Source organism: Ailuropoda melanoleuca, unplaced genomic scaffold, assembly GCF_002007445.2.
Source record: "Ailuropoda melanoleuca isolate Jingjing unplaced genomic scaffold, ASM200744v2 unplaced-scaffold9607, whole genome shotgun sequence".
NCBI lineage: Eukaryota > Metazoa > Chordata > Mammalia > Carnivora > Ursidae > Ailuropoda > Ailuropoda melanoleuca.
Window position 1 is genome coordinate 385688 of NW_023255111.1, and position 23899 is coordinate 409586.

Consider the following 23899-nt stretch of genomic DNA (forward strand, 5'->3'; position numbering starts at 1 on the left):
GTCTGTGTGTGTGAATATATATATTACTCAGCCATAAAAAGAATGAAATCTTGCCATTTGCAACGACATGGATAGGGCTAAAGAGTATTATGCTACATGAAATAAATCAGTCAGAGAAAGACAATACCATATGATTTCATTCAAAAGTGGAATTTAAGAAACAAATGAATATAGGAGTAAAAAAAGAGAGGCAAGCCAAGAAACAGACTCTTAACAATAGAGAACAAACTGATGGTTATAGGAGGGGAGGTGGGTAAGAGGATGGGTTCAATAAGTGATGGGTAGTAAGGAGGGCACTTGTGATGAGCACTAGGTGTTGTATATAAGTGATGAATCACTAATTCTACATCTGAAACTAATATTGCACTGTATTTTACCTAGCTAGAATTTAAATAAAAACTTGGGGAAAAAAGTACCTGGGTTTCTTGGATTCCACACTGGATTTTAATCTGTTTAATAAAAGGTAGGGCTGGCTTGGACAGAACTACCCCAAGCACCCTTGATTATCCATCCTAGAACTGGGATGCTCACATAACAATGGGACTTCCAGGTAGGGAATGGGGATGCCCCAGTGACCAAGTTGGTTCAATGACTTACAAAGGTGTCCAGTTGGTATGGAGTTCAGGAGAAAGTGTTTTCTCACCTACTATACTTTCATCTTATAAGCCAAATAACCTAGGGGTGATGTTCTCAAGGAGCTACTGAATCTCAGCTCCGAGTGAGTCTGGATAAAGCAGGCAACTGTCCCATAACATGAAGGTACAGTATCCCAGAAAATCACCGATCTACCTACAAACTACATCAACACTAACGAAGATTCAATAGTTCAGTGTGATTCCTCTCAATGTCTTATCTAGACATGTCAGAACTTGAATAAATTACAGAGAGTGCTTCAGGGATAAAGAAAATAAAAGCCCATGTTCATATATGGTTGGGAGAGCCATGACTAGAACTCAGGTTTCTCATTTCTTAATATTGTTAGTACCATTTCCATAATAACATTCTACCCTCAATGAAAATCAATGTAGAATAATGGAGGTAGTGATTTCTAGAAAAGAGCCTATATAACATCCATCATTCAATCCCTTGAGTATCACAGAATCTTACCAGAAATGTAAACCTAAATATAAATACTTATTAAGGAAAATTAAAAGGTCTACCTGTGAGACAATATTAATATCATTCAGACAACAGCCTGACTCCATTTCCTTTTACTGGTGATACCATAACAGCTGGCCCCTAAGGTCCTATGGTACTCCCCTATAGAGAATTGAAGACCATTCAACTATTATTAAACAAAAAGGTTCACAATGATTAAATGCTCATTCTGAATACAATCTCAGACAACATGAAATGCTACCTTAGTTTCTCAAAGAATAAACATTGGTATAGTAGACAGAATATTCAATCCCTAAGTTATAATTTGGGCCCTGGCTTTAATGGTCCTGGCCTGTTATCACAATCCTCAGTCAAGACTTGCACTATCTAATATAGCAGCAACTAGTCACATGTGGCTAATGAACACATGAAATTTAACTAACATGAATGAAGATGTGTTGTCAGTATAGAATACACTCAAGATTCCAAATACTTAGAAAAATATATTATTAATGATGTTCAGAGTGAAAATATATGATGTTATAGGACAATATTTTAAATATATTGGGTTAAAAATATATTAAAATTAATTTCACTTGTATTTTTTTAAATAATTTCTATTATATTATGTTAGTTACCATACAGTATCAGTATATCCCTAGTTTTTGATGTAAAGTTCCATGATTCATTACGTGCATATAACACCCAATGCACCATGCAATACGTGCCCTCCTTACTACCCATCACCAGCCTATCCCATTCCCCCACCCCCCTCCCCTCAAGCCCTCAGTTTGTTTCCCAGAGTCCATACTCTCTCATGGTTCACTCCCCCTTCTGTATACCCCACCTTTCTTCTTCCCTTTCTTTTCCTGCCAATCTTCCTACTTATGCTCTATAAATGAGTGAAACCATATGATAATTGTCTTTCTCTGCTTGACTTATTTCACTTAGCATGATCTCCTCCAGTCCCGTCCATGTTGCAGCAAACGTTGAGAAATCATTCTTTTTGATGGCTGAGTAATATTCCATTATATATATGAACCACATCTTCTAAATCCAGTCATCTGTTGAAGGGCATCTCGGCTCCCTCCATGATTTAGCTATTGTGGACAGAGCTGCTATGAACATTGGGGTGCATATGGCCCTTCTCTTCACTACGCCTGTATCCTTGTTGTAAATACCCAGTAGTGCAAGTGCTAGATCATAGGGTAGCTCAATTTTTAACTTTTTAAGGGACCTCCACACTGTTTTCCAAAGTGGCTGTAGTACTAGAAGTCCTTGCAACAGCAATCAGACAACAAAAAGGGATAAAAGGTATCCAAATCGGCAAAGAAGAAGTCAAACTGTCTCTCTTCACAGATGACATGATACTCTATAGGGAAAACCCCAAAAGAATCCACTCCCAAACTATTAAAAGTTATAGAACAATTCAGTAATGTGGCGGGATACAAAATCAATGCTCAGAAATCAGTCGCATTTCTATACACGAACAATGAGACTGATGAAAGAGAAATTAAGGAATCCATTCCATCTACAATAGCACCAAAAATCATACGTTATCTCAGAATTAACTTAACCAGAGAGGTAAAAGATCTATATTCTAGAAACTACAAATCCCTCTTGAAACACATTGAAGAAGACACAAAAAGATGGAAAAATATTTCATGCTTACAGATTGGAAGAATTAACATAGTTAAAATGTCTATGCTACCCAGAGCAATCTACACTTTCAATGCCATCCTGATCAAAATACCAACATAGTTAAAATGTCTATGCTACCCAGAGCAATCTACACTTTCAATGCCATCCTGATCAAAATACCAATGACATTTTTCAAAGAACTGAAACAAACAGCCCTTAAATTTGTGGGAACCAGAAAAGGCCCTGAATCGCCAAGGAATTGGTGAAAAGGAAAAACATACTGGCACAAAAACAGACCCATAGACCAATGGAACAGAATAGAGAACCCAGAAATGGACCCTCAGCTCTTTGGGCAACTATTCTTTGACAAAGCAGGAAAAAACATCCAGTGGAAAAAAGACAGTCTCTTCAATAAATGGTGCTGGGAAAATTGGACAGCTACATGCAAAAGAATGAAATTTGACCACACTCACACCATACACAAACACAAACTCCAAATGGATGAAAGACCTCGATGTGAGACAGGAATCCATCAAAATCCTAGAGGAGAACATAGGCTGCAACCTCTTTGACATTAGCCATGGCAACTTTTTTCATGACACATCTCCAAAGGCAAGAGAAACAAAAGAAAAAATGAACTTGTGGGACTTCATCAAGATAAAAAGCTTCTGCACAGCCAACGAAACAGTCAAAAAAACTAAGAGGCAGCCCACAGAATGGGAGAAGATATTTGCAAATGACACTACAGATAAAAGACTGGTATCCAAGGTCAAAGTACTGCTCAACCTCAATACACGAGAAACAAATAATCAAATCAAAAAATGAGCAGAAGTTATGAACAGTCACTTGAATTTTTTTACATATTTTTTGTTTGTTTATTGTTTTTTGTTGTTTTTTTTTATTTTTACCATGGCTACTAGAAAAATTTAAATTATATTTGTGGCTTGCATTTTTGGCTCATATTTTATTTCTACTGGACTGTGCTGATATAGACCAGTGGTTCTTATCATCAAAGATTCTGATTTAACTAGCTTGGAAACTGAGTTTTGATGTTCTGTTTGTTTGTTTGTTTGTTTAAGCTGCCCAAGTGATTTATTTCATCATGCAGCCAAGGCTGAAAACCACTAGGCTAGACTCCATACCATGCATGCCTGAGTCAGGTAGTAGTCTTCTCAAAGGTCAGCTTCAGCCCATGCAAGTGGCTGCTGGGACCGTGTGCTTAGAGGAACACTTCTCCTGACCTTGCGTGTAGAAGCATAAATGCCGTTTCGTTGATATGCTAAAGCCTGGCTTTGCCATTTGCCTCCCAGAGTCATTCTGCCTTGCTCAATCATTTTGCCCCATCCCTTGATTTACTGTTTATTATAAAAATGATATTTCAGGGCACCTGTGTGGCTTAGTTAGTTAAGCATCTACCTTTGGCTCAGGTCATGATCCCAGGGTCCTGGGATCCCTGCTCAGCAGGGAGCCTGCTTCTCCCTCTCCCTCTGCTCCTTTCCCTGCTTGTGCTCTGTCTCTGCCAAATAAATAAATAAAATCTTTTTTTTAAAATGGCGTTTTGGTTTCAGAGGGGAGGGGGTGGGGGAATGGGATAGACTGGTAATGGGTAGTAAGGAGGGCACGTATTGCATGGTGCACTGGGTGTTATACGCACCTAACAAATCATCGAACTTTACATTAGAAACCAGGGATGTACTGTATGGTGACTAACATAATATAATAAAAAAACATTAAAATTAGAAAAAAATGACGTTTTGTAGAAAGTGAAATACATTTGAATTTGGGTGACACTGAGGTGTAGTTTAATCCTTCCTTTAAGGAAGGATCTATTAGCTCAAGATACACAAGCTGTTTCTTTATGGGACCTCACACTAGTCCCAAAGGCCCATGGTTACTGATGTGTTCTTTCTGACTACCCCTGGGACTTATTCATCAAGCAGAAAGGCTGAGCTGGGACAGAGATAACATTAGAAGACTCTGATGGAAGATGCCACATAGGCAGAGGAAAAAGGATTGGTATTTCATTAGGAGATTCCCAGGACAGAAGAGGATGAGAAATCATTTTATCCATCTCCCTGCTTCTGAGTACTGCCCTCACATAAATTATTCCAACCAGATCACAGTGTTTCCTGGGTTTACAGCCCTCCAAGGAAGGAGGCCTCTTGTACCCATTAAGACCAGCCTTGATACATAGAACTTTTGGGGCTAATAAGGTGGTGGTGGTGTTGATAATGAGAGGGATAACGGTGATGATAAAGAAAGTTACCATTTGCCAAGTTCCCACTGTGTGGCAAGCACTGTGCTAAACACTTTACTCCCCTATGTGATCTCATGTAATCATCATAAAAAATCTGCTATTCCTGTTTTTCAGATGAGGAAATCAAGGGAATTGAAAAGTCTTGCCAAAAGCCATAGAGTTGGGAGGTAGTAAAGCTGAAATTGCACTTCAGGTTGTCTGATTCCAAATAGCCTGCTCCTTTACTCATGTCACAATTATCATCATTGTAGTCTTCAGGCCCTTCATCTTCCAGGAGCCCAAACCACTCTCACCTTTTGTTTGACATCAGGTATCTTACAGAAGAAACTAACAAAAGGTGATAGGCTATGGTAAGGATTATCATAAGACATCCTGATGTAGCCTGGGTATTTGTACTGCTACAAAGTTGTTTCCATGTGTATTATATCAATTCATTGTGATATCCAGTGGCATGAAAGAATTATCAACACCATTTTGTGGGTGGGGAAAATCAGAGCTCACAAATACGAAAGAACAGATTCTAGCTCATAACTCTAAGGAAAGCCAAGAGCTGGGAAGCCCGGCCAGTGTTCTTACCCTGTAGCATCTTGCCATCTGGTGACCCAGAGGAAGCAGAAACTGCTAAGGAGCTCTTTCCCAAGAGCCCCTTCTATTAAAGGCCAGGTTCTTCATGGCACAATGTCAAAGGGCCAAGGTCTTCTAAGCACTATCAAACTGCCTGCTTCCTACCCTCAGGCTGGCTGCCTGAGTCACCTTGTAAATGTAAAATCTGCAATCAGTAAGCAGATCAGAGGGTAGGGAGCCCACACTCTTACATTAACAGCTGAAGACAACACACAGGGGTGTTCACACTTCCCTAAATAAGAGAAAGAAGGCAAAGGAGGCAGAGAGGAATGAGGAGGGGAGGGGAAAGGAAGAGAGGGATTTATAAAAAGAAAGAACAAAAGAGGGGAGACAAGGAAAATAATAAAAGCAGAAAAGAAGAGAGATAAGAAATGTAACTTATTAAGTTCACAGCAATATAGAGTTAAAAGACTCTTCAAAAACCATCCAGACCAAAGAGGAAGTGATTTTTACAAAGTCACGACAGGTAGGAGGCAGGAGGCAGACAGAATATGGGGATTGTTAAAATAAACATGGGGCAAAAAAGAAAAGACTCAAAATTAGAAGGGGAAAGATTAAAGGAGGCCCATATCCTGGGTAAAAGACCAAAAAAAGGGAGGGGAAATGTGAGAGGAGCCACCGGGAGAAAAATGAGCAGAAGAACAGAGGCTGGTGAGGGGAAAGCCAGGGGCAGGGAGCCAAGGAGACAGGAGAGGAGAGTGAAGGCTGAGGAGAGGAGAGTGAAGGCTGACACTCACCCTCACAAAGCTGGCAGGAAACCATCCCTCCTCATCGTCGATCTGGCCCCACCACCAATCCTTGTTGGAAGCATCCAAGACTTTGATGACGTCGCCAGCCTTAAATGCCAACTCCCGGTTGGCCATGGTGACGTGATCCCATACTGCCTCAGCACTAACGATGGAATCTCCAGTGATCAGCTTAGGAGACAAAATGAGAATGTGTTCAGTGCACACAGCTGGCTACGTTAATTGACCCTTACCCCACCCACAGAACTCTACTAGTTATGAAAAAACTGACATACTAGTGGTAAAGGGTTGGGGAGATGGCACTAGGAGCACAAGCTCCACTGGACCACAAGACAAACAATACTTGTCAACTCTCCATTAGCCAGTGGGTGGAATGGCCTAGAATGTGAATATGGACTACGTAGGCCTCATGCTTTTATTCCTACTTATGAGCTTTTTTCTCCAGACAAGAAAGTAAATTCTAGTGTATCTTTCCTTGGTGCTTCAAGGCAGCCCTGGATCTGGAATGGGTTGAAATCAAAGGCAAAAATGAAGCTCAAACATATTTTCTCTAATTTCTCTGTATTCTTCCTCTTTTCCTCCTCCTCCTTGGAACTGACCAATTGAGAGTTGGTGGTACATTATTTAACACCACTGTACCCCACCCCCCAGGAGTTACAGACCATGGCATTCCTCACACACAATGGACTCCAGTCCTGCAGCCTCTTGTTCTCACCCACACATGATGCCATCCAGAGAGGTCATGGGTATGAAAGAATATGGCTTTCTGTGATGCCTTGCTTGCACAAAACTCAACCTTGGCACAGATTTACTCAGTGATTTGTTACCACCACCCTGTGAGATACATAAGGAGTCTAGGTTGAATCCTGCATTTGATAGATGGCATAACTGAGCCACAATGAGGTTAAGGGGCGAGCTCAGGATCACCCAGCAAGGCAGGAGATATGCAAAGACCTTAATGCTGTTCATTAAACTTTGTGGCAAGTAGGACTGGGCTGCACAAAATAGCAGGAAGACATCTATCTTAGTGCCACATCACAACACACACACACACACACACACACACACAAATATACAACACTTGTCTAGGCACAGTGATAGGGATGACGGTGGAGGAAGAGTCTGCCTCTTTCTGGCTGCCATCCTGACCCCTGTGTTTGTTTTCCTTTTTCCCCAACTGGTTCCAGGCTATATGGGCCATCAATCTTCCTGGCATTTGGAGAAAGAGATCCCAGAACAAAGAATATACAGCCTGTCAAGGCAAAAGATTCAAGAACTCTTTCTCTAGCACTACATTTCTGAACATGTTCTCTAGAAGTCAACTTTTCTATCAGTCTGCTTTGAGGAAGGACTGATTCCCCAAGGTAACTGTAGCTCCACAAGACCAAAGACAAAACAGTTCAAAGGTAACAGAGACAGAATATGGAACATGCATCCTCTCACATAGATCTGCCTTTCAATATACCAAGTGGAGAATAACCCTACGGTCATGAAATTAACACATAACACATTACATACATATGAAAACACACCCATACACTGATCTTTTGACATAGTTAAGTAATTCTGTTTGTCAGGTAAGGCATACTGGGAGTTCCTCAGCATGGGTGCAAACGAGATTTCAATAGGGCCTTTTATAATGCCACCTTTCAAGTACCTCATGCTTTACTATTTGTAAAATATTTTAATATCTACTGCACCACTTGATCATTACTGAATGACTAGGTCTCACTATTACCCATATTTTAAAGATAAGGAAACTGAGGCTCAAATACGTGACCTGTCCTTTGTTCAGTCGCACAAGTAATAAATTATGGAGCCTGGACTTCTGACTACATATGCTCTAAAACCCATCATACCATACTACAAATGTCTACTCATTAGCTACACTGAACTCATACTCCATCCATAATATCACAAACCAGATGACTCCTATTCGTAAAGAACTACAAATAAGGAGATATGGACAGCCACCTTTAGTCACCAGTGGCCCTGCCTATGAGATGTTTTTTGTTTTGTTTTGTTTTATGTTGAACCAGCTTTCTTCCAATTGCACTAAAAGTCAATTTCTTCTTGTTCTGGCCTCAGTGGAGAATTGCTGGTCACTGGCCTTAATAAAATAAATCTTCATAAAGAAAATTTCCCTCTCCTGCCAAAGATGGGTTCCAACTAGTGTTTTTAGAGCTCAATAAGCCCTAACTCACAGCACCATGAAGGCTTGGGGCTTAAAGCTATATCCTTGGCTTTTTACCAAAGGTCAAGCATATCTTGGCATCAATTACCAGCCCTCTGCTCAGGATGCTATCTGTGATGCTGTCTGAGGTGCCCCTGGCCCAGGTCTGGCTGATTCCACTGTCTGTGCTCTTCCTGCAGTGCAGTCATCATTTTAGTGACTTCATGTTTGGCTTTTCCCAGTAGCAGTTGTCTCACTCTTGTCCCCATTTAGTCCAGCTGACCTGCCTGGGCCCTCAGATCACAGAGCCCAGCTATACCCGAGACAAGGCCAATCTAGGATCCAGTGACCGTAAACCAACTTGTAAGCCTGTTGTCAGGGCCTACTTGGAATAAAAAACAATCAGAACTAGACAATATTTCATAGATCATCACCCTTAAGTCTTCATTTTATAGACTAGTTATGATATAGAAGGAGTAACTTTCCTACAGTCATCAGATAGCCAGCCTCCTAGACCACTTTTCCCCCAAGGTAACACCATAGAGAAGGTAGAAAAGAACACCTGGATTTAAGACCTTTCTCTGCTACTTGATAGTGATGATGATGTTAGCTAATATGTCAGGCACTATTCCAAGCAGTTTACACACATGAATTCATTAAAGCCTCAGAGCACCCCTTGGAGGAAATAGTATTATTATTCCTATCTTACAGATGAGGATACTGAAGCTCAGAAAGGTTAAATAATTTTCCCAATTGACAGAGTAAGTATTAAAGACATAATTCAAATGCAGCTACAGTATGGCTCTAGAGTATCTGCTCTTATAAACTATGGTGCCACTGGGTCAGTTTCTTTACCTGTTAAACATGGATAATTCTACATACCCACCTGCTTCATGAATTATAACATACTGAACCAAGAGTTGATGTATATGTGTGCAGACATGAGAGAAGAGCTAAACGAGAAGGGGCTGGTAGCTGTATCAGGCTCCTGTGCTCTCGAATTCCAAATATAAGCAGGAATAAGGGTACGCTACTCGCCCATCCTCTGAGTTGCTTTAAAAGTGAATGAACTTCTGAGCAAGTCAGTTGCATTTCTATACACGAATAACGAGACTGAAGAAACAGAAATTAGGGAATCCATCCCATTTACAATAGCACCAAAAACCATACGTTACCTTGGAATTAACTTAACCAGAGACGTAAAGGACCTATATTCTAGAAACTATAAATCACTCTTGAAAGACATTGAGGAAGACATAAAGAGATGGAAAAATATTCCATGTTCATGGATCGGAAGAATTAACATAGTTAAAATGTCCATGCTACCCAGAGCAATCAACACGTTCAATGCTATCCCGATCAAAAAAATGAGGACATTTTTCAAAGAACTGGAACAAATAGTCCTTAAATTTGTATGGAACCAGAAAAGGCCCCGAATCTCCGGAACTGTTGAAAAGGAAAAACAAAGCTGGGGGCATCACAATGCCATATTTCGAGCTGTACAACAAAGCTGTGATCACAAAGAGAGCATGGTACTTTCACAAAAACAGACACATAGACCAATAGAACAGAATAGAGAACCCAGAAATGGACCCTCGGCTCTCTGGGCAACTAATCTTTGATAAAGCAGGAAAAAACATCTGGTGGAAAAAAGACAGTTTCATTAATAAATGGTGCTGGGAAAATTGNGGACAGCTACATGCAAAAGAATGAGACTTGACCACTCTCTCACACCATACACAAAAATAAACTCCGAATGGATGAAAGACCTCGATGTGAGACAGGAAATCCATCAAAATCCTAGAGGAGACCATAGGCAGCAACCTCTACGACATCGGCCAAAGCAACCTTTTTCATGACACATCTCCAAAGGCAAGAGAAATAAAAGATAAAATGAACTTATGGGACTTTATCAGGATAAAGAGCTTCTGCACAGCCAAGGAAACAGTCAAAAAAACTAAGAGACAGCCCACGGAATGGGAGAATATATTTGCAAAGGACACCACAGATAAAGGACTGGTATCCAAGATCTACAAAGAACTTCTCAAACTCAATACACGAGAAACAAATAAACAAATCATAAAATGGGCAGAAGATATGAACAGACACTTTTCCAATGAAGACATACAAATGGCTAACAGACACATGAAAAAATGTTCAAAATCATTAGCCATCAGGGAAATTCAAATCAAAACCACACTGAGATACCACCTTACGCCAGTTAGAATGGCAAAGATAGACAAGGCAAGAAACAACAATTGTTGGAGAGGATGTGGAGAAAGGGGATCCCTCCTACATTGTTGGTGGGAATGCAAGTTGGTACAGCCACTCTGGAAAACAGTGTGGAGGTCCATTAAAAAGTTAAAAATTGAGGGGCACCTGGGTGGCACAGCAGTTAAGCGTCTGCCTTCGGCTCAGGGCGTGATCCCGGTGTTTTGGGATCGACCCCCACGTCAGGCTCCTCTGCTATGAGCCTGCTTCTTCCTCTCCCTCTCCCCCTGCTTGTGTTCCCTCTCTCACTGGCTGTCTCTATCTCTGTCGAATAAATAAATAAAATTCTTTAAAAAAAAAAAAGTTAAAAATTGAGCTACCCTATGATCCAGCCATTGCACTACTGGGTGTTAACCCCAAAGATATAGACATAGTGAAGAGAAGGGCCATGTGCACCCCAATGTTCACAGCAGCAATGTCCACAATAGCTAAATCGTGGAAGGAGCCGAGATGCCCTTCAACAGATGACTGGATTAAGAAGTGGTGGTCTATATATACAATGGAATATTACTCAGCTATCAGAAAGAACGAATTCTCAACATTTGCTGCAACATGGACGGCACTGGAGGAGATAATGCTAAGTAAAATAAGTCAAGCAGAGAAAGACAACTATCATATGATTTCTCTCATCTATGGAACATAAGAACTAGGATGATCGGTAGGGGAGGAAAGGGAAAAAGAAAGGGTGGGTAATCAGAAGGGGGAATGACACATGAGCGACTATGGACTCTGAGAAAAAAACTAGGGGCCTCAGAGGGGAGGGGGGTGGGGGAATGGGATGGACTGGTGGTGGGTAGTGGGGAGGGCACGTATTGCATTCTGCACTGGGTGTGTTATGCAACTAATGAATCGTCGAGCTTTGCATTGGAAGTTGGGGATGTACTGTATGGTGACTAACATAATATAATAAAAAATCATTAAAAAACTATTAAAAAAAGTAAAAGTCCATTTTATTCACAAAAAAAATTTAAAAAAATAAAAGTGAATTAAAACTGGAGGTTATCGTGCTCAGTGAAACAAGTCAATCGGAGAAAGACAATTATCACATGGCTTCACTCCTATGTAGAATATATGAAATAGTGCAGAGGATCATAGGGGAAGGGAGGAAAACTGAATAGGAAGAAATCAGAAAGGGAGACAAACCATGAGAGACACTGGACTCTGGAAAACAAGCTGAAAGTTGCAGAAAGGGAGGTGGGTGGGGGGATGGGGTAACTGGGTGATGGGCATTAAAGAGGGCATGTGATGTGATGAACACTCGGTGTTACACACAACTGATGAATTATTGAATACTACATTTGAAACTAATGAAGGACTATATGTTGGCTAATTGAATTTAAATAAAATACCATCAATCAATCAAAAAAAATTAAAAAATAAAAGTGAATTAAATTTGGGCTTGAAATTGGTTTCAAAACTCCCTTTTGTGTACAAGATTGACTTAACTTGCTACAATTTTTTGATAAATATGCACGTTTTGAGCTAGATGCACTCATCTAGCTCATCTACACTCATTCACTGAGCCCCCACTATATACAGGATCTTCTTACTGTGATTCAGGCACAGTCCTTACCTGAAGATCAAAGGCCCTCTGGGTACCAACAGTGAATGTCCTTCAAGCAGTATGAAAATATGGTTAAGGTCAAGCAAACCTAGCTTCAATTCTGGGCTTTCCTACCTTAGAAAGTAGCAGTGACAATGGGAGGTGGGGAATAGAAGAGCCAGAGAACAAACTAAAATGGAACTTTCAGCGTATAATTAGGATACGAAGAAGTGCAATATCACAACAGCCAAGGACAATAGTTTCACGCTATACAACGTTGGGCCTCAGTTTCTTCATATACAAAATGGGGATAAAAATACCTGCCTCAGAGAGGACCCCACCCAAGCTCAACCATGACAAACCTACGCCATGTCACGTCATAGTGCAATTCGCAAATATTAGATCCAAGGATACAGTATTGAAAGCGGCCAGGGCAAAGAAATTTCTCACGTACCAAGGCAAAGGTATCAGAATTACGTCAGACCTCTCTACACAGACCTGAAATGAGAGAAACGGTTCGGGGGGCATTTTTAAAGCTCCTTCAGAGAAAAACATAGAGCCAAGGATCCTTTATCAAGCAAGGCTGTCATTCAGATTTGATGGAGAGATAAAGACATTCCAGAATCGCCAGTCATTAACCAATTTCGTAACCACGAAACCAGCCCTACAAGAAATATTAAGGGGGGCTCTATAAAGGTAAAAAGGCCCCAAGAGTGATACAGAGCAGAAAGTCACAAGCGATAGAAACAAAGACTTTACTGGCAACATGGCATCATTAAAATCATATCTCTCAATAATCTTGATCAATCTAAACGGCTTGAACACTCCCATAAAATGCCACAGGGTTGCAGATTGGATAAAAAGAAACGACCCATCCATCTGCTGCCTACAAGAGACTCATTTTGAACCCAAAGATACATTCAGACTGTCAGTAAAGGGATGGGGTACCATCTTTCACATAAATGGACCTCAAAAGAAAGCTGGGGTGGCAATTCTCATATCAGACAGTTTGGATTTTAAACTAAAGACTATAGTTAGAGACACAGAAGGGCACTATATTATTCTTAAAGAATGTATCCAACAAGTGGATATGACAATTATGAATATATATGCCCCCAAAAGGGGAGCAGCAAGATACACAAGCCAACTCTTAACCAGAATAAAGAGACATATAGATAAAAATACGTTAATAGTAGGGGACCTAAACACTCCACTATCAGAATTAGACAGAACACCANAAAAAGACATGACCCATCCATTTGCTGTCTACAAGAGACTCATTTTGAACCCAAAGATGCATTCAGACTTAGAGTAAGGGGATGGAGTACCATCTTCCACGCAAATGGACCTCAAAAGAAAGCTGGAGTAGCAATTCTCATATCAGATAGACTGGATTTTAAACTAGAGGCCATAGAGAGAGATACAGAAGGGCACTATATTATTCTTAAAGGAAGTATTCAACAAGTGGATATGACAATTATTAATATATATGCCCCCAACAGGGGAGCAGCAAGATACACAAGCCAACTCTTAACCAAAATAAAGAGACATATAGATAAGAACACAGTAATAGTAGGGGACCTCAACACCCCACTATCAGAAATAGACAGAACACCCTGGCAAAAACTAAGCAAAGAATCAAAGGCTTTGAATGCCATACTCGACGAGTTGGACCTCATAGATATATATAGAACACTACACCCCAGAACCAAAGAATACTCATTCTATTCTTATGCCCATGGAACATTCCCAAGAATAGACCATGTTCTGGGACACAAAACAGGTCTCAACCGATACGAAAAGATCGAAATTATCCCCTGCATATTCTCAGACCACAACGCTCTGAAATTGGAACTCAAACCACAAGAAAAAATNAACCTGGAAGAAACTCAAACACATGGAGACTAAGAACCATCCTGCTCAAGAATGACTCGATAAACCAGGAAATCAAAAGTCAATTTAAACATTTTATGGAGAAAAACGAGAATGAAAACAGAACGGTCCAAAACCCATGGGATACTGCAAAGGCAGTCCTAAGGGGGAAATACATAGCCATCCAAGCCTCACTCAAAAGAATAGAAAAATCTAAAATGCAGTTTCTATATTCTCACCTCAAGAAACTGGAACAGCAACAGAGGGACAGGCCTAACCCACTGACAAGGAAGGAGTTGACCAAGATTAGAGCAGAAATCAATGAATTAGAGACCAGAACCACAGTAGAGCAGATCAACAGGACTAGAAGCTGGTTCTTTGAGAGAATCAATAAAATTGACAGACCACTGGCAAGACTTATCCAAAAGAATAGAGAAAGAACCCAAATTACTAAAATTATGAATGAAAAAGGAGAGGTCAAAAACAACACCAATGAAATTGGAAGATTATTAGAAACTAATATCAACAGTTATATGCCAAAAAAACTGAGCAATCTGGAAGAGATGGAGGCCTTCCTTGAAACCTATAAACTACCAAGACTGAAACAGGAAGAAATAGATTTCTTAAATAGGCCAATTAACTATGAAGAAATTGAGTCAGTGATAAACAACCTTCCAAATAATAAAACTCCAGGCCCAGACGGTTTTCCTGGGGAATTCTACCAAACATTCAAAGAAGAAATAATACCTGTTCTCCTAAAGCTATTTCAAAAAATAGAAACAGAAGGAAAGATACCAAACTCATTCTATCAGGCCAATATTACCTTGATCCCAAAAGCAGGAAAGACCCCACCAAAAAGGAGAATTACAGACCGATTTCCCTGATGAATATGGATGCCAAAATCCTCAACAAGATCCTTGCTAATAGAATCCAACAGTACATTAAAAGGATTATCCATCATGACCAAGTGGGATTCATACCTGGGATGCAAGCATGGTTCAACACTCGCAAATCAATCAATGTGATACATCATATCAACAAGAAAAGACTCAAGAACCATATGATCCTCTCAATTGATGCAGAAAAAGCATTTGACAAAATACAGCATCCTTTCCTGATTAAAACCCTTCAGAGTGTAGGAATAGAGGGTACATTTCTCAATCTCATAAAAGCCATCTATGAAAAGCCTACTGCAAGCATTATTCTCAATGGGGAAAAGCTGGAAGCCTTTCCCTTAAGATCAGGAACATGACAAGTATGCCCACTCTCGCCACTATTATTCAACATAGTACTAGAAGTATTTGCAACGGCAATCAGACAACAAAAAGGGATCAAAGGTATTCAAATCGGCAGAGAAGAGGTCAAAATGTCTCTCTTCGCAGATGACATGATACTCTGTAAGGAAAATCCAAAGGAATCCACTCCCAAACTATTAGAAGTTATAGAACAATTCAGTAAGGTGGCAGGATACAAAATCAATGCCCAGAAATCAGTTGCATTTCTATACACGAATAACGAGACTGAAGAAAGAGAAATTAGGGAATCCATCCCATTTACAATAACACCAAAAACCATGCGTTACCTTGGAATTAACTTAACCAGAGACGTAAAGGACCTATATGCTAGAAACTATAGATCACTTTTGAAAGATATTGAGGAAGACATAAAAAGATTGGAAAAATATTCCATGCTCATGGATCAGAAGAATTAACATAGTTAAATGTCCATGCTACCCAGAGCAATCAACACGTTCAATGCTATCCCGATCAAAATAATGAGGAGATTTTTCAAAGAACTGGAACAAATAGTCCTTAAATTTGTATGGAACCAGAAAAGGCCCCGAATCTCCAAGGAACTGTTGAAAAGGAAAAACAAAGCTGGGGGCATCACAATGCCGGATTTCGAGCTGTACTACAAAGCTGTGATCACAAAGACAGCATGGTACTGGCACAAAAACAGACACATCGACCAATGGAACAGAATAGAGAACCCAGAAATGGACCCTCGGCTCTTTGGGCAACTAATCTTTGATAAAGCAGGAAAAAACATCCGGTGGAAAAAAGACAGTCTCTTCAATAAATGGTGCTGGGAAAATTGGACAGCTACATGCAAAAGAATGAAACTTGACCACTCTCTCACACCATACACAAAGATAAACTCCAAATGGATGAAAGACCTCGATGTGAGACAGGAATCCATCAAAACCCTAGAGGAGAACATAGGCACCAACCTCTACGACATCGGCCACAGCAACCTTTTTCATGACACATCTCCAAAGGCAAGAGAAACAAAAGATAAAATGAACTTGTGGGACTTCATCAAGATAAAAAGCTTCTGCACAGCCAAGGAAAGAGTCAAAAAAACTAAGAGGCAACGTACGGAATGGGAGAATATATTTGCAAAGGACACCACAGATAAAGGACTGGTATCCAAGATCTACAAAGAACTTCTCAAACTCAATACACGAGAAACAAATAAACAAATCATAAAATGGGCAGAAGATATGAACAGACACTTTTCCAATGAAGACATACAAATGGCTAACAGACACATGAAAAAATGTTCAAAATCATTAGCCATCAGGGAAATTCAAATCAAAACCACACTGAGATACCACCTTACGCCAGTTAGAATGGCAAAAATACACAAAGGCAAGAAACAATTGTTGGAGAGGATGTGGAGAAAGGGAATCCCTCCTACATTGTTGGTGGGAATGCAAGTTGGTACAGCTACTCTGGAAAACATTGTGGAGGTCCCTTAAAAGGTTAAAATTTGAGCTACCCTATGATCCAGCCATTACACTACTGGGTGTTTACCCCAAAGATACAGACGTAGTGAAGAGAAGGGTCATGTGCACCCCAATGTTCACAGCAGCAATGTCCACAATAGCTAAATCGTGGAAGGAGCCGAGATGCCCTTCAACAGATGACTGGATTAAGAAGTTGTGGTCTATATATACAATGGAATATTACGCCGCTATCAGAAAGAATGAATTCTCAACATTTGCTGCAACATGGACGGCACTGGAGGAGATAATGCTAAGTAAAATAAGTCAAGCAGAGAAAGACAACTATCATATGATTTCTCTCATCTATGGAACATAAGAACTAGAATGATCGGTAGGGGAAGAAAGGGATAAAGAAAGGGGGGGTAATCAGAAGGGGGAATGAAACACGAGAGACTATGGACTATGAGAAAAAAACTGGGGGCCTCAGAGGGGAGGGGGTGGCGGAATGGGATAGACCCGTGATGGGTAGTTAGGGGGGCACGTATTGCATGGTGCACTGTGTGTTATACGCAACTAATGAATCATCGAGCTTTACATCGGAAAAAAATAAATAAATAAGTAAATAAAATAAAATAAAAAATACCTGCCTCACAGGCAGGGTTATATATAGGGTAAACTGAGCACTAGATATTCAGTGCCTACTACAGTGCTTGGTATATGTTGGGTTAGTACAAGACTACAGAGGAAGGAAGTATTATATGTGGCTATTGGGCTCTAGAATGATTTTGTGGGACACTGACGACAGGCCTTAAAGAATGGGTAGGATTTTAACAGATACAGGAGGGAGAAGGAAAAGCATTTGAGGCAGAGGAATAAGAGTACATAAAGTCTTCGAGGTAAAGACTATGGGGAATTTGATGTCAAATAGTTGGTAGAGTTTGGAAAAGGCCGGGAAAAAGGGGTTGGGGTACTTGGGGAAGGACAGATGGAATGGTAGGCTGGAGTCCTGTTTGAAGGCTCTGAAACTAATTTGAGGAAAAGGAGGAAGTCAAAGTTGATTTGGGGGTGGAGGTGGAATTTCAAGTCAAAGTATGATGATTAAAGCATGAGGGTAAGTTACACAAAGAAATGCTGGTTTGGGAGGGGAAAAAGATGACAAGTTTTCTCTTCAATGTGTTGAATATAGGGGGCCAGCGGGACACACAGGTAGACTTGAAGTTCAAGAGATGTCAGGAGAGATAGTTGTATAGGTTTTGGAGTCAATGGCCCAGAAATTGTGGAAACCAGGGAAGTTTGCCCTGTAAGAAAGTGCTAAGAAAGAAGACCAGAAACCTAGGGAAACAGCAATAATGGGGGGTCAGAAAGAGAAGAGGAGCCAGAGAAACAAACCAAAATGAAGCTTTCAGTACATAATTAGGATACCAAGGAGTGTAATCTCACAAAAGTGAAGGATAACAGCTTTACGTAGCAGGAGCTGATCATATTATCAAATAGTACAGAGCTATAAAAGCAAAAAAAAGACAAGAAAAGGCCATTTGAGAGTGGCTATATCAGGGGTTAAATTCTTTATATTTTAAACTGGTGTATACTCCTCCCCCCAGCAAAAGCCTTAATTTCCCAATTGTCCCCCCCACCCTGCTTCATCCTGCAAGCCCAATGTAAAGCCAGGAGATGGTACTGGGTCACTCCAGAAAGGTACCCAAATATCTCCTGGCCTTGGGAAAGTGTTGATATGAGTTCTAACAAAATAATTCCTAATCCCCAGGACATTTCAGGTATAGCACCAAATATAGGTTGACTCTTGCTCAGACCCGTCAGTGAGTGGGACACACAGTGTTCTGCACCCCTACACCAAAGACACTTTTTGACATGAATAAGAGGATGGGGAGGGGGAAGTCATATTATCTTTCTTAAAAGAGGAATGAAATCCTACTTATTTTTGTCTATATTTCCCAGGATAATCCTAATTTCAAATATTCTATTCCATTGATACTACAAGTAGATACATCTGTTATCAGACCCATGTTCCCTGATTTTTACCCTGGAAATGTGACCACCATACTCTGGAGGCACTGACCTCTAAGAGTTTGACATCTAAGCCTGGTCTCTGGTCAACAATGTGGCATGTGTATACAGCTAAATTGGAGTGGCCTGTGGGCCATTTCAGGTGGAAGGAAAGAAGGCAAGGAAGAAGTGACAAAGAAAGTAAAATGCGGAGAAAGAAAAGGAAGGAAGAAAAACTTACATTTGTTTAAAACATATGTCAGGCATTGGGCAAGGGACTTTTTGATCTCAGCCTCTATAACTCTCTAAGGTAAGCATTAATATTCCCATTTTTACTGAAGATAACCTGTGACATTAACCAAGTAACCTACAGTCACCCAGTTAATAGGTGGTACAGCAGATTTGAATCTTTACTAGGCCTTACTCTATAAGCTTTGCTTTTGCCAATCTCCCACAAGAACGCAGAGAGAGAAGGCTCCCAGCTGGTTTCTCTTTCCAGGGATGCCAGACCATCCTGTAAATGATCTTGAGTAGTAGTTCTCAACCTCCTGGAGGGCTTGTTAAAACACAGATTACTAGGCCCCCAAGTCTGAGTCTCTGATTCAGTTGGTCTTTATATTTTAAAGATTTTATTTATTTGAGAGAGAGAGAGACAGCAGAGCAAGAAAGAGAGCATGAGCTGGGGGGTGGAGGGGCACAGGGAGAAGGAGAAGCAGGCTCCTCACTGAGCAGGGAGCCTGCCTCGGGGCTCAATCCCAGGACACTGGGATCATGACCTGAGTCCAAGGCAGATGCTTAACTGACTGAGCCACCCAGGTGCCCCTAATTCAGTTGGTCTTAAGTAGGACTTGAGACCTTGCATTTCAAACAAGTTTCCAGGTGATGCCTCTGTTGCTGGTTCAGAGACACACTTGGTGAACCGCTGCTCTGGAGGACCTTCATAGTCTAGGCTTCACCCTTGCCTCTCTTGATGCCTCATTCTTCCCAGGGATCCCCATGCCACCCTGTAGGTTGGGCTCCCTGCCTATCCTCCAGGTCTTCTTCAGTGGTTGGTATACCTGAGAAAGGATATTTTGGGTCATATAAAGAGTATTCCCAATGCCAGGCCTTGCCAACATAGAAAAAAAAAAAAACCCTCGGATCCCAGTTATCCAGAGCCATAACACTTGTCTTCCTCTCTTTGCTCTTGCCCTGCAGCTGAACAGTATCACCCCCAAAATAGGTATTTAATTAGCCTGGGTGACTTCCAGAAATTAGAATTTTAATGGCAAGAAGCAGAAGGAGAAAATGTTAAAAAATAAAAATGTGTCATGCAGAATAGCAAATGTGTCAATTGCCATGCAGGTAGCTGAGCTGGACCTGCCTTCTGAGAAGCTTCACAGGAGGATAAGAAGGTACTTCGAGGCATTTTTGCCTCTACAAGGTTTTTGTCAGTTGGTGCTTACCCCCATCCAATCAGAAGGTCCCATCCTTCAAAAGCTAGGCATGGACAAGAGCAAAGTCCTTTCCTTTGTTCCTTTCAAGCACATCTAAAATATTTAGGCTGGGATTTTATTCTCTCTCCTGAATAGTCTTTTTAATGCAGCCTTGTAAATAGATTCTGGCTATAAGGCCCAGTGTTCAAGGACAATAATCTTTCCCACTTCTGGAAAGGTGTGACCCAGGCTGTTCCAACAACAGCTAGGAAGCACCATGGTGTACAGCAAAGACTGGCTACTGGAAGCTCTGCCAGTAACTCATTGAACGATCTTAGGCAAGTCATTAACCTGTCTTAGTTTCTTTATCAGTCAAGTTACAGACTTGGCACACTCTTAAGTTGTTTCCAGCTCTAGCTTTCTATTGAGGCTAATAGTTCAGCTTCTTAAAGACAGAAATTTCATTATTACAGCATATTTCTTCTCACCCTCCTTTGTGCTTGATTCGATGCTTTTAATACTCTCTACTCAGGAAAATGAGAAACTCATTCAGGCATTTCTGGTGACATAGGCTAGTCAGACTGGCTGGGAAAATTGAGGAATGGTTTTTCCACTTTTGCCCTTGACTACCCCATTCAAAAGTCAGAGAAATCATCTTTCTCATGACATCAGCTCTCTCACCTCCAGTCCCATATTTCCAAATTCCTCCTCCACATTTCCCTGGATGGCCTGCTACCACCTCCAACAAAACATATATAAAACTCATCATATGCCCCTGTTCCTCTCCTTCCTAATTTTTCCTATTTCTTTTTTAATAATAATATTTTTTTATTATATTATGTTAGTCACCTAGGCTGGTGATGGGTAGTAAGGAGGGCACGTATTGCATGGTGCACTGGGTGTTATACGCAACTAATGAATCATGGAATTTTACATCAAAAACTAGGGGTGTACTGTATGGTGACTAACATAATTTTTCCCAGTTCCGATTCCTCTTCTTGGCCTGCCATTTTTTCCTTCCACACGTCTCTCTCTCATGTCTCATCCTCGGTCTGGCTCTTACCACCTCAAGTTGCCTCCCAATTGGCCTTCCTGCTGCCCACAGTCTCTTTCCCCCTGAAGCTACTCCTTAATGATGGATTTCTCAAAACTTCTTTGCCGATGCAATTATTCACACTCAAGAAGCCTCAACAACTCTCTCCCATCAATCTTTCAAAGCCCCACCTATGGATCCAACCCTTATCTTTACCCTGGTAGGGACCTTTCACTCTGGCCAAACTGATGCTCTTGCAGGCAGATGTACTCCTACCTCCCCATGCCTCTGATTCAGCCAAAGCCTTGGCCATGCTTAGTACAGGAACACTGGAGCTAGGCTGCCTCTTGCTAGCTGTGATCTTGACCTGCCTGTTCGTTAATCCCTCACCTGATGACTCCAGTTTGTATCCTTTCACCCTTTGCCTCTTTCACTAATTTCTAAGTAGCATAAGAAGAAAATAAGGCAATATGGATTTATTCAAGTCGTCAAGCAGAGTGTTACTCTCCAAACAACCAGAGTGTACACTTGTGAACAGAAGATCTAAACAATCTGCTTAATTCATAATGAACAACACTGTTTTTAGCCTCTACAACCTGAGTCGTAAAATCAGGCAAGTTCTGAGGCAGATCACAACAACAGAATTATCATCTCTGTCAGGTTGCAGAACATACTATGGGGCTAAGAAAATTATTTACATAATATGTACCAGATGGTCTATAGGACAGTCTGTTGTTGATAGGATTTATGGCCAGGTGGCTTGTGGGGTGGGCTGCTGGTTTTTGCTGAAGATGTGCACAGGTGCTTGATGGTCATCAGGGAAAGGAGAAAAGATGGCAGGTAAGAAAAACAGGGAAAGGAGAAAAGATACCAGGTAAGAAAAACACCACTATGAATATTTTTTAAATCCCAAGAACTGATTTTTCTTTTCCCTATGACTTAATAGTTCACACGTGGCTGATTTCAGCTTTAACCTGGGTGTTATCACCCATAACTAAATAATTTCATTTCTGAGCAGAATAATTAATGAATTCAAGTGATGATGGCTCTAAGTGTACTGAAAGAAAGTATGCAAATATCATCTTTTCATAACATGATCATTTTTTCCTACTTTGTTCACGTGATTTGTGAATCATTGGGCATTGGCTTCCTTCAATGTCCCATTGTACCATCCATTTTTGACTTTAAGAAAGTGAAAGATCTGAGGCACATGGGTGGCTCAGTTGGTTAAGTGTCTGCCTTCGGCTCAGGTCATGATCCCAGGGTCATGTGATCAAGTCCCGAGTCAGGCTCTCTGCTCAGTCAGAAGTCTGCTTCTTCCTCTCCCTCTTACCTTTCTCCCAGCTCATGCTCTCGCTCTCTCCTCTCTCTTTCTCTAGAATAAATAAAATCTTTTTAAAAAAATAAAATGAAAGATCTATGGTTAGTTTCAGCAACACCTGACAGACACAAAACCCAGCTGGACTGGCTTGATTTGGAAAGGTGAGCCTAGATGAGGATCAGGTTCAGCAAAAGTAAGATGGATCACCTGAACCAAAGGCCAGTATATACTTTGGTCACAAGCCAACTCATACCTGTCAAGACCTAAAAGTTTGGGAATCCCAGATAAGTTTCCTAAGGTATGAAGGACATTTTCTCATTCATTATAGACTAATAACAAAGGACAGACAGCACCTTTCTGTACTTCTTCCAAAGAAGTTACATGCGATCTTAGCTATAACAGTGGCCAAACATACATGAAAGAACTGGAGTTACTTGTTTGATCTGAACTTTAGCAATGGACTCTTCTGAATGAAGCTTCAGCCACTAGCTCAACCTAACAGGCCCAGGAGTTAATGAAGTGAGACCCAGTTACTTCTCCAAAGTTCATGATGTTAAGAGTTTGGTCTTGTTGAAGAAATAAGTCCTTTAGAGAAAATGCAGCCAAATAGGTCAAGGGTTGGACAGATCACAGAGAAGACATGTTTCTGGACCATCAACCATGATCCTATTGGCTAGAGAAATCTCCTACCCAGAACACCTCTCAATCTAATAAACATCAGCTTGAATGTCCAAAACATTGGAAATAGTACTGTCAAGTTATTCTGAGATCTTTTGGCAACACTTAGGTGTCTCAAACCCATTAGACCAGTCTTTCAATGTGTGGTCCACAGATCTGCTGCTCAGAATCACCACAGAATTTTTAAAAAGCAGCCCAAGTGATGCTGAGTCATGCATCATATTTAAATAAGTGTCTTAAACTTACTAGAGCCAAAGTTTGAAATACAAGAACTTCCTCTAACTGCACTGGATCATTTGGAAGAAACCAGAATCTCTGAAACTCTGTCTCCTGGCTTCTCCTTGTCTTAGATTCCAGGCAGGACAAGGAGTTAGAGCAGCTTGTCCAGAAGGATCTTCTCAGTCTGCCTTGAGAAGCTATCTGCACCTGCTTTCTTGCACCCGTACTCCCTCCCGCCCCTACCCTGATCTTCAGCCCTGAGGCCCCCAGTGGCCC

At 40.9% G+C, this 23899-nt stretch overlaps 1 protein-coding gene across 8 annotated transcripts in view; it reads right to left on the reverse strand.

The window, feature by feature from the left end:
- The window catches only part of ARHGEF9 (Cdc42 guanine nucleotide exchange factor 9), a 228662-nt gene that overhangs the window by 127757 nt on the left and 77006 nt on the right, over window positions 1-23899 (reverse strand). For 6 of the 8 annotated variants that reach the window (XM_034653524.1, XM_034653527.1, XM_019792630.2 and 3 more), the window contains one exon: window positions 6358-6537. The exons of 1 other annotated variant lie outside the window; for it this stretch is intronic. In XM_034653524.1, the coding sequence (XP_034509415.1) occupies window positions 6358-6537 (180 nt within the window). Of the gene's footprint in view, window positions 1-6357; window positions 6538-7043; window positions 7061-23899 lie in introns of those variants that run through there. One more of the 8 variants, XM_034653523.1, reaches the window with a different exon arrangement.